Below are 12113 nucleotides of genomic sequence, written 5' to 3'. Positions count from 1 at the left end.
ATTGTCTGACTGGGAATTCAAAGAATATATGGGGGTTACGTGCACCCACAATTTTTACTACTGGTATATAGTGCCATTGTCTGACTGGGAATTCAAAGAATATATGGGGGTTATGTGCACCCACAATTTTTAATACTGGTATACAGTGCCATTGTCTGACTGGGAATTCAAAGAATATATGGGGGTTATGTGCACCCACAATTTTTAATACTGGTATACAGTGCCATTGTCTGACTGGGAATTCAAAGAATATATGGGGGTTACGTGCACCCACAATTTTTAATACTGCTATACAGTTCCTTTGTCTCACTGGGAATTCAAAGAATATATGGGGGTTATGTGCACCCACAATTTTTACTACTGGTATACAGTGCCATTGTCTGACTGGGAATTCAAAGAATATATGGGGGTTACGTGCACCCACAATTTTTACTACTGGTATATAGTGCCATTGTCTGACTGGGAATTCAAAGAATATATGGGGGTTACGTGCACCCACAATTTTTAATACTGCTATACAGTTCCTTTGTCTCACTGGGAATTCAAAGAATATATGGGGGTTATGTGCACCCACAATTTTTAATACTGGTATACAGTGCCATTGTCTCACTGGGAATTCCACAAATAATTTGGGGATTCATTCACCCTACATCTCAGGCTCTTGCCATATTCACCCAGGTTGTCAGTGCTGCACCAGCTCGTTCCCAGACAGCTCGGCCCGAAAAACACGTTACCTATATAGAGGATTTGGACAATGAAGACAACATGTTCTAAATCTAATGTCTGCACCTTCTCCAGAATTAAAATAAAGGCAGCGTTTAACTTTCAAATAGCACTGCACAAAGGAAGAGCTTATCAGCTTGTCTCATGACATGCTACTGAAAAGTTTCATTTGTGTATCTTAATGTAAATATAGTTGTATAAGCTTTTTGGGTTTTAGGCACTGCCAAGTTATTTATTACCACCCGCTCCCTTATAATGATGATGACGCCAAAGTCACTGTGGGTGTTCAGAGCTCACAGCTTTGGGTGACATTTGTCTTGCTCTCTGTCGGTACCAGCTGTCTTTTTGGATACCGTAAAGTTATGTTGACTTTATTAACAGCTATAGAAGCTTTAGCCAGGTTGTGACGGTGTGTAACCCTAACAACACTAAGTGGGATACACATTAATAGTCAGTCTATGTACGCTAAACGTATCACTGAAGTAATTTTTTTTCCCTCTCCCCTAATATAAGAAAGGAACAGACATTAGACCTAGACCGGGGTTCGAGGCTTGAAAAAATCCAGTATTATTTGTTCTTCATGATGTGAAATATGTGTTGAAAAGCAACCCAAGATGAAGTCAGCCATGTGTGCCAGTGTGTTACTTGGCATGCCTTTGCTGGCCCCAACTGTAAGGGTCACTCTCCATTTCCTCCATTTTCCACTCCCCTTCACACCATTTGTGGTGAAGCAATGGGATGCACTGAAGTGCACCCTCTAGCCTCGTGTGGGATAGGGACATCAGATGCCACTCCAACCCCCTCGTCTTCCTCCGCCAGCCAACGGTGCGAAGATGAGAGGAGTGTGCTCTGAATGTTTTCTGCCTAGCAGAGGCTAGTTCTCACTTACGAAAATGGCCCCACTTTGACCTGTATATCAGGCACAATGGTGTAGGTTTCAAAGAAACATGGCACCAACAAGTTGGAAAACGTGGGCCATGCGTGGACCGTGTTTGAGTCTGGCAAGCTCCAGATCTGCTACCAGGTTCCAGCCATTATCACAGGCGCAAAAATGCCAGGCCCCAGGTGTAGCAGGGAAAAAAAAATGCCATCTCAGCCAGGATGGCATCCCTGACCTCGGAGGCACTGTGCTGTCTGTCCCCCAAGCTGATCAGTTTCAGCACGGCCTACTGACATCTCCCCATGCCAGTGTTACAGTGTTTTCCGCTAGTAGCTGGGGTGGAGGTTGCAGCTTCGTAGGGTTTCAGTCTACTCCTGCCATGAATTTTGGCCTGGGAGAGGAGAGAGGCCACCCCAGTTTGCACCCGGGGAACAGACTCCACCACATTCACCCTGCCTGTCATTAAAGATAAGCACTGCAGCATCCCTGACCACAGGCGCTTGTCCATGTGTCGGTGGTCAAGTGGACCTTGCAGCAAAGCGCAGAGCTCTGGGCCCGACTGATGTTATGGGACACATGCAGGCGCAAGGCAGAGACAGCACACCAAGAGAAGTAGTAACGGCTAGGCCCAGCATAGGGAGGTGCCCCAGCTGCCATCTGCTGACGGAAGGCCTGGGTCTCCAGAAGCATAAACAAACACCAACATCTCCAGGGCCAGCAGTTTATCGATGAGGCTGTTACAGGCTTGGGCATGGGGGTGGGTTGTATTGTACTTCTGCCTGCAATGAAAAGCTTGGGAAATGTGGAGTGGCTGGGAAGAGGCGCATGATGGTGCAGGCCAAAAGGGCGCATGAGGGTGAACTCCCCAATGTGTCAGAGATAGGTGTGTAGGTGTCCTTGCATCATATACTTGCACCATATTTGGCTTTGGAAGTTAATTTTGTGCCAAAAAGTGGTTAAGACAGCGATCCCTCAGCTACTCCCGTTACACTGTCTATTGAAGTTACCATCTGTGGAAGTGGACCACCATTTCTAAGATCCCAAAGGAAGCAGGCAAGAGATGTGCAGTTCAGAAAAAAAGATGAGAAAATAAGTTTAGGCTGTAGAGCACAGAGGGATCGGAGAGGACAGAGCTGGTGTCGGCCAGGTATTCCCACAACATGCGCCTATACTTGTCCCTCCTGGTGACACTAGGCCCCTGAGTGGCAGTAATTTGTCCAGGGGGGCCATTAACGTGTTCCAGACCTAGGAATAAGTCTTCCAACAGGGTAGAGTTTTGCATGCCTTTGCTTCTACCCACTGTTTTTGCTGCTTAGCTTCCCTCCACATCTACTCTGCTTTCACCCCTAAACATCACCCCAGTTTATGCCTTTGCTTCTACCCAGGTTTTTTGTTGATTTAGCTTCCCTCTACATCTACACTGCTTTAGCCCCTAGACATCACCCCTGTCCATGTGGGGTCGGTGGCCTCGTCATCCACCAACTCCTCTTCCAATTGCGCACTGCCCCCTTACTGCAAACCGCACATGACCACAGCTTGCCTTGATGGCAACTGTGTCTCATGATCCCCACTTAGGTCCAGACAAGTCGGTGGCGGGTCCAAAACCCCAAAATTGGAAGGAAATGGCAGATGCTGCAGTATTTCTAACACCTGTTCCTGGTGCTCGGGCCTGGTCTGTGTTGTACCCTGCACCCTGCTTAACGCATCTGCCATATCCGAAGTTGTGCTGAGCGCATGCTAATGTTTCGTGTCCAGTGCAATGGATGGGATGGGATTTCACATAAGTCTGCCACCCATGGCCACTCATGGTTGAGCAACTGAGGGAGTTGACTTTGACGAACCCGAGGGTTTTGGAGTTGGAACTACATCAAAGGTCTGTGCTGCTCACACACTCTGCTCAACACATGATATGTTTAGTGCCAGCAGTGTGGAGACGTCGCACAACAGCCGTTGTTCCAGCAGGTACAGGCGTTGTAGGAGTGCATAGAGGCTAGCAGCGGCAACTATACACTTTAAAAACTATCCGCACAAGCGCCACACTTTCACCAGTAGCTCAGGAACATTGGGGTACCTTTTTCAAAAGATTAGCAGCAATGAGTTAAAAACGTGGCCCAGGCATGGAATATGTTGCAGGGTGCCAAGCTACAGAGCCAATCCCAGGTTACGGCCATTATCACACATGACAACATGCCTGGGCCCAGGTGCAGTGGCAAAAACCACATTGCCGTCTCATCGAGGATGGCATGACTCACTTTGTAGGCAGTGTGCTGTCTGGCCCCCAAGCTGATGAGCTTCAGCACGGCCCGCTGACGTCTCCCCACACCAGTGTTGCAGCGTTTCCAGCTCGTAGCTGGGGTCAATTTAACAGCGGAGGAGGGTGGTGTTTCAGCCCTCCTCCCAGGAATGTTGTGTGGGGAGACAAGTCAGGCCACCACATTTTGCGACCCGGTCCACGCCTCAACTACATTCAACCACTGTGCCCAAATTGAAAGGTAGCGTCCCTGTCCGCATGCACTTGTCCATTCGTAACTGGTCACATGGAACTTTAGGGCTAAGCGCTGAATTTAGGGACCGCCTCATGTTTGGGGGAAAGTGCTGGTGTGGACGGCACAGTGCGGTGGCGCAGTAGACACTCTGCCCAAAAAGGGCAGAGTGTCCCCCAGCCGGGATTCCAACATCTCCTGGGCCAGATTTCTTGAGATGAGGCCGTTGAAGCCTTGGGCATGTGGGTGGGTTGCGCTGTACTTTAGCATGAAATGAAAGGCTTGGGAGATGGGGAGTTGCTGGGAAGAGGCGCATGATGGCGCGGGCAAAAGGAGAAATGGCAGGAAAAGGTGAGGATAAGGGTGAACTCCCCAAAGTGTCAGAGGCAGATGTGGAGGTGTCCTGGCTCCTGGTCTGGACTGCAGCGCCAGCCCTGTCAACAGTGGAAGAGGCAGTGGCCGCCAGGCCAAACGACGATTATCCTGCGCTTGCTCTCACCCACTGAGCCCAGGGCTTGCCTTCCAAATGATGGCACCCGCAAGAGGTGGTGAGATTCCTCTCCGCAGATCTCCAAACCATCTTGGACTTGCAAATTGCACTAAATTTGTCATGTAACTGACATGTATATGATGAGTCTATCCATTGTCTGTTCATTTTGGTGAAAGTCAGCCTGTCAGCTGACAGACAGCTGTGCTTGTCAGTGATGATGCCACCGGCTGCTTGTACCCCCAGTTTTTGCTGCTTAGCTTGCCTCCACATCCACACTGCTTTTGCCCCTACACATCACCCCTATCCATGCCTGTGCCTCTAGCCATAAGTCTGCCACCCATGGAAACTCATGGTGCAGAAAGTGAGGGAGCTGACTCTGAGGAACCCTTGGGTTTTGTAGCTGGTACTCCATCAAAGGTCTCTGCTGCTCACACACCCTGCTGAACATACGGTATCTAGGGTTAGAGCGTGTGGTGACCTCGCACAACAGTAGGTGCTTCAGGCAGATGTAGGCCTTGCTGGAGTGTATTGCGGCTAGCTCCAGGTACTGTAGACTTGGGAAAGTGGGTGTCCAAGTGCCGCACTTTCACCCTTAGCTCAGCTAATTTGGGGTATGTTTTTAAAAATCATTGCACCACTACATTGAACATGTGGGCCAGGCATGGAACGTGTTGGAGGCTGGCAAGCTCCAGAGCCCTCCAACAAGCTAAAAAACCTGGCCCCAGGGGCAGCGGGGATAAACAAATTGCCATCTCATCCAGGATGGCATCCCTGACCTCAGAGGCAGTGTGCTGTCCGTCTCCCAAGCTGATGAGCTTCAGCCCAGCCTGCTGACGTCTCCCCACACCAGTGTTGCAGCGTTTTCAGCTCGTAGCTGGGGTAAATCTAACAGCGGAGGAGGAGGAGGGTGGTGTTTCAGCCCTCCTCCCAGGAATGTTTTGTGGGGAAACAAGTCAGGAAAATTCTTGAAACGGGAGAGTTTTGCATCTTTGCCCTTGCTGCCTATGGACATCCCTTTGCCTCTAGCCACCATTTTCCCTGCTTTGCTTGCCTCCACATCCACACTGCTTTTGCCCCTAGACATCACCCCAGTCCATGCCTTAGCTTGTACCCCCAGTTTTTCCTGCTTAGCTTGCCTCCACATCCACACTGCTTTTGCCCCTAGACATCACCCCAGTCCATGCCTTAGCTTGTACCCCCAGTTTTTCCTGCTTAGCTTGCCTCCACATCCACACTGCTTTTGCCCCTAGACATCACCCCAGTCCATGCCTTAGCTTGTACCCCCAGTTTTTCCTGCTTAGCTTGCCTCCACATCCACACTGCTTTTGCCCCTAGACATCACCCCAGTCCATGCCTTAGCTTGTATCCCCAGTTTTTCCTGCTTAGCTTGCCTCCACATCCACACTGCTTTTGCCCCTAGACATCACCCCAGTCCATGCCTTAGCTTGTACCCCCAGTTTTTCCTGCTTAGCTTGCCTCCACATCCACACTGCTTTTGCCCCTAGACATCATCCCTATCCATGCCTCTTCCCCTAGCCATAACTCTGCCACCCCTGGAAACTCATGGTGCAGAAACTTTGGTTGCTGACTTTGAGGAACCCTTGGGTTTTGTAGATGGAACTCCATCAAAGGTCTGTGCAGCTCACACACCCTGCTCAAGATATGGTATTGTAGGGTTTCAGCGTGTGTGAATGATGGACAACAGCCTGTGTTTGGACAGATGTAGGCCTTGCTAGAGTGTTTTTAGGCTAGCAGCGACTCCTGTGCACTTGCAAAAGTGGGCGCACAAGCGCCGCATTTTCAACAGTAGCTTCGGTACATTTGGGTATGTTTTTAAAAAACTTTGCACCACTAGGTTAGACGTGGGCCAAACATGGAACGTGTTGGAGGCTGGCAAGCTCCAGAGCCGCTACCAGGTTCCAGCCATTATCACAGGCGTAAAAATGCCAGGCCCCAGGTGTAGCAGGGAAAAAAAAATGCCATCTCAGCCAGGATGGCATCCCTGACCTCGGAGGCACTGTGCTGTCTGTCCCCCAAGCTGATGAGCTTCAGCACCGCCTGCTGACGTCTCCCCACACCAGTGTTTTAGCGTTTGCCGCTAGTAGCTGTGGTGGAGGTTGCAGCGTCGTAGGGTTTCAGTCTACTCCTGCCATGAATTTTGGCCTGGGAGAGGAGATAGGCCACCCCAGTTTGCACCCGGGGAACAGACTCCACCACATTCACCCTGCCTGTCATTAAAGATAAGCACTGCAGCATCCCTGACCACAGGCGCTTGTCCAAGTGTCGGTGGTCAAGTGGACCTTGCAGCAAAGCGCGGAACTAAGGGCCCACCTGATGTTGAGTGACACGTGCTGGTGCAAGGCGGGGACGCCACACCGGGAGAAGTTGAGACGGCTAGGGACGGCATAGTGAGGTGCCACAGTTGCCATCAGGTCCGGGAAGGCGGGAGTTTCAACAAGCCGGAACGCCAACCTCTCCTGGGCCAGCAGTTTAGCGATGTTGGCGTTCTAGGCTTGCGTGGGTGGGTGGTTAGCGGTGTATTTCTGCCGGCGCTCCAATGTCTGAGAGATGGTGGGTTGTTGTAAAGAAGCGCCTGATGGTGCCTTTGATGGTGCAGGAGAAGGAGATAAGACAGAAACAGGGGAGGATGAGGGAGAAGTCAACAAAGTGGCGGAGGCAGATGAAGTGATGTCCTGGCTCGTCCTCTGGAGTGCATCGCCAGCACTGTGAGCAGAGGCAGTGGCATGAACGGCGGGCGACGTTTGTCCTGCCGTTGCTGCCTGCCACTGATTCCATTGCTTGGATTCCAAATGACGGTGCATTGAAGTGGTGGACAGGTTGCTCTTCTCAGGGCCCCTACTCGATTTCGAGAGGCAAATTGTGTAGACGACACTATATCTGTCCTCGGCGCATTCCTTGAAAAAACTCTACACCTTCAAGAAACGTGCCCTCGATGGGGGAGTTTTTCTGGGCTGGGTACAAAAGGGAACATCTTCGGACATTCCGGGTCTGGCCTGGCTTCGGCAAAGCAGCTGACCTCTGCCTCTGGACATGTCTCTGCCTCTAGCTACCCTTTTTGGTGCTGCACCTGCCTCAACATCCACACTACTTTCCCAGCTTGACATCTGCCTTGTCCAGGTGGGGTCGGTGTCCTCGTCGTCCACCACCTCCTCTTCCAACTCCTGTCTCGCCTCCTCCTCCTGCACAATGCGCATGTCAACTGGCTGCCCTGACAGCAACTGCGTCTCATCGTCGTCGATGAGGGTGGGTTGCTGGTCATCCGCCACCAAATCGACCGGAGATGGAATGGAGGAGACTCTAGTGTTTGAGCATCTGGACACAGATACTCGTCTGTTAGGTCCGTGGAATCGCGAAATGGAGGGGCAGGTTGCGGTACAGTCAAAGGAAGGGAGAACAGCTCTGGGGAGCAGGGACAGTTGGGGTTATTGTTCTGAGAAGATTGGGAATTTTGGGTGGAAGGAGGACAAGACTGTTGGGTAAGAGGAGGTAGAGGCTGACTGGCTGGTGGACAATGTGCTTTAAGCGTTATCCGACAGCCATTGCAAGACCTGTTCCTGGTTCTCGGGCCTACTAATCTTTGTACCATTCAGCCTAGTTAATGTGGAACTTTTGTGCAAAGCGCAGAACTTAGGGCCCGCCTGATGTTAAGGGACACACGCTGGTACAAGGCTCAACTCACCCTAAGTGCCAAAAACACTGCTGGTGCAAGGCTCTACTCATGCCAAGGGCCTCAATCTCTGCTGGTAGCTCAGCTTAAGGTCATGTAACTTTGTTTGGAAGGGCTCATGTTAAGGGCTAGAAAAGTGAATTTTGGAAGGTCTTACCACATCACACACACACACACACACACACACACACACACACACACACACACACACACACACACACACTCAAAATGACAGTTAAGGGTGAGGGCTTTTGGAATTCCCATTGCCTATTCCATTTGTGGTTGTCATGGGGAACGTGATTTAAAGGGGTGGTTGTTACTGTTTGTTGAGCTTAAATTGGGGTTTGTGTCCATCCATTTGGGGAGTAAAGAAGGTTTCCAGGTATTTTCCCACTTTGATAGAGGTTTTTTTGAATGTGGAAAGTGTGTAGTTGTTAGGCAGTGATGTTGGGGTAATAGAGGGTCTTTGGTGTGTTAGATGCCCCCAGACATGCTTCCCCTGCTGTCCCAGTGTCATTCCAGAGGTGTTGGCATCATTTCCTGGGGTGTCATAGTGGACTTGGTGACCCTCCAGACACGGATTTGGGTTTCCCCCTTAACGAGTATCTGTTCCCCATAGACTATAATGGGGTTCGAAACCCGTTCGAACACACGAACATTGAGCGGCTGTTCGAATCGAATTTCGAACCTCGAACATTTTAGTGTTCGCTCATCTCTAGTGTCTGGTACTGGCTGCAGCAGAAGTCCCCCCTCCCCCTTCCTTCTCTTAAAGCTTAAAAGAGGGGTGGGTTGCCAAAATAAAAATGTAACAACGGTCCCCAGACAAGACAGAACACTTCAGGCAAGTAAAAGTTAGACCTGATTCTAGAAATCTGCCATTGTACACAGATGTATCAGAGCTAAACCGAACTTCTACAATTGGTTAAATCTTATAAGATATCACTGCTGCAGTTTGACCAGTTATAGAAATTCAGATTGTGGCATAACCTATACAGAAATAGGACCTGTCCTGAGTGATGGCCCGCACATTAATCTGTGTAATACATGGTCATGTGCATGGGCCGACAGAAATGAATGGGCCAGTGGGCTATCGAGGTAAAACCAGGATAGTGCACGGTCATGTGCAAGGGGCCTAACTTTGCTACTAGTGTTGAGCGAACACTGTTCGGAACAGCCGTTCCGAACAGCACGCTCCCATAGAAATGAATGGAAGCGGCCGGCACGCGGGGGGTTAAGCGGCCGGCCGCTGGCAAAGTCTGCGTGCCAGGTGCTTCCATTCATTTCTATGGGAGCGTGCTGTTCGGATTGGCTGATCCGAACAGTGTTCACTCATCTCTAGTGTTGAGCGAACAGTATTCGTTGAATACCTCGCTCCCATAGGGATGCGTGTAAGCAGCCGAACACCAAGGGGTTAAGTACAGTAAGTATTTGACGGCCGCTTACACGCATTCCTATGGGAGCAAGGTATTCGACGAATACTATTCGCTCAACACTGTTTGCTACATCTTTGCATTACTTATTTTGCGTTAGATATCACCGCTCACTGTCCTATATAGTCTATCCTCTATATGGAGTGTGGAAGCCAGAGTACCTGGAAATAACCCAGACAAGGAGAAAACCTACAAACTCCTAGCAGATGTTGACTTTGGCTGGATTCGAACCCAGGACTCCAACGGTGCAAGGAAATTGCTGCCTCTACGTACATCACATATGGAACTGTGCTGTCACACTGTGCTTCCCATCTGTGTACCTAATATAAATCCGTATTGAGTCACGATGAGTCCGTGACATCTGTTGCTGCTGTTTTTTTTGTCCTCTATTTGTGAGAACTGGGTCCAATCGTGTGTTAGTATTTTGCACACAATCCCACGGAGGATGGTGCGTTGCGCCCGGGGAGGCCATCTGACGGCTGTTGCCTAGAGACGGGTCATGCAGCATTACAACTGCTTTTGGAAACAAGTGTCTGCCAAGGAATGATTTTCATATCTTTGTGTTTGGACACTTTAATGCACAGGAACAATTTGTAATTTATTTTGCATGACAGTTCATTTTACTGCTGGAGCCCAACTTATTCTGCAATGTCTCAAAGCCCTTACTGAGCTGAAGGATTGTTTCCCGCCGCCTGCGTGGGGCGCTGTCCTGGAGCGGACTGAAAAGCAGTCAAAGGATTAGGAATTCTATATGGAAAGGGGAAGACAAGTCCAAATGATCTCCGATAGCAGAATTTTAGAAACGTAGAATAGAACAATTAAACCCCTTTGGCACCGCTCAGAGATTTCTCTGACATTTTGAAAAGGACCCGTCTGCTCGCCTGACATGTCTATTATTGTAACTACTTGTAGTGTCCATAAAGTTATAATTCTTTCCCCAGCATTGTGCTGTTCCTCTGTTATTCCTCCAGGAAATTGACAGCTAGGGTGTACCTCTATGCAAAGCAGACACTTGCTGAAGACTGCGACAGCATGAAAGTCAGCGAGGTTTTTGCAAAAGAGGACAAAAATTTGCAACGTGATGAATTCCCTCTAAAGACTGTGCTTAAAGAAAGTAAACCACTCCTACAATAACGAATGCAAGATTTGTAACAAGATGGCTGTAGCCCATAGGAACTAAAATAAAAAGATTAGAGATGAGCAAGTACTGTTCGGATCAGCCGTTCCGAACAGCACGCACCATAGAATTGAATGGATGCACCTGGTACTTCCGCTTTGACAGCGGCCGGCCGCTTAACCCCCCGCGTGCCGGCTACATCCATTCATTTCTATGTGAGCGTGCTGTTCGGATCGGCTGATCCGAACAGTACTCGCTCATCTCTAAAAAAAGATAAATAGTCCAAGCAAATCAGAAACGCTGTAGTATGTTAGCAGAGAAAAACGCTTCCTTTTCCTTTTATCCAGTTGTTTTCTCCCTCGCCTCCACTGCCAAATTGACTTTCACTCTGAAATCTCTGTTATATCTGTCTCAAGACAGACTGCATGTCATATGTACCAAATTACACATCTATAGAAGCCTATGGAAAGTGGAGAAGTGAGCGGAAGCAGAGATGGAGGCTGATGCTGCAGCCAAATAAACATTCAATCAAAGCACATGCCCTTTATTCACATATATACATGTCAGTATTCCGCTATAGGTGTCCTGCATATTACGGTTGTTACAGAGCAGATTCTCCTCTACTTGCTGTGAGCATTATAAGATAATAGGTTTCCACCCATTGCTGAGAGTGCAGAGGGGTAAATCCCTAAAAAATATATATAGTGGCCTTTTCACTAAACCAATCTTGTTGTTTTGTTTCCCAGTGACAAGATCCAGTCCATTGCCTACGCGCACCACTCCAGGCAGCTCATTTCTTGCAGTGCTGATGGCGGGATTGTGGTCTGGAACATGGATGTTGAGAGACAAGAGGTTGGTTTTCTAGATTTTTCATTTTGGTCATAGTCCGATTGTTGAGATGGCCATAAATCCTGGCCTATAAATGTGACATTATAGCATTGTAATAAACACTTATCTAGCTCGGGGTGGGGGTGGGGGGCACATAATGACCTCTACAGAATTGGCAAGTGTCTGCCTATTATTAGGCTTAGTGGTCAGAGAGAAAAATTTCAAGATTTTTTACATTCTTTTTTTTAAATTTTTTTAGTACTTTTATATTGATAGTTACATGGAAAATGAAAAAAAAAAGTGTGTATACATTTATTATCACAAAAATACTTAATTGTTTACAATACAAATATAATTAAAAAAAAAAAAAAAAAAAGAGGGCCATTTCTGGTGATGCTTTTTCTTGAACTCTGTGTCTACCAAGGGTCAAACATAATCATTGACCAAAATAAGGGATGAAGCCTTTGCCTTCCT

General features: G+C 48.7%; 1 protein-coding gene across 1 annotated transcript in view; it reads left to right on the top strand.

Annotated features, from left to right (window-relative positions):
- WDFY2 (WD repeat and FYVE domain containing 2) overlaps positions 1-12113 on the top strand; it is a 55802-nt gene that overhangs the window by 36382 nt on the left and 7307 nt on the right. Inside the window, exon 8 of the mRNA XM_075262957.1 lies at positions 11558-11663. Coding sequence (XP_075119058.1) covers positions 11558-11663 — 106 coding nt within the window. The remainder of the gene's footprint in view (positions 1-11557; positions 11664-12113) is intronic.

The sequence above is a fragment of the Leptodactylus fuscus genome, chromosome 2 (assembly GCF_031893055.1).
Source record: "Leptodactylus fuscus isolate aLepFus1 chromosome 2, aLepFus1.hap2, whole genome shotgun sequence".
Lineage (NCBI taxonomy): Eukaryota > Metazoa > Chordata > Amphibia > Anura > Leptodactylidae > Leptodactylus > Leptodactylus fuscus.
The sequence above is the reverse complement of the archived record's forward strand: the minus strand, read 5'-3'. Positions and strand labels throughout refer to the sequence as shown.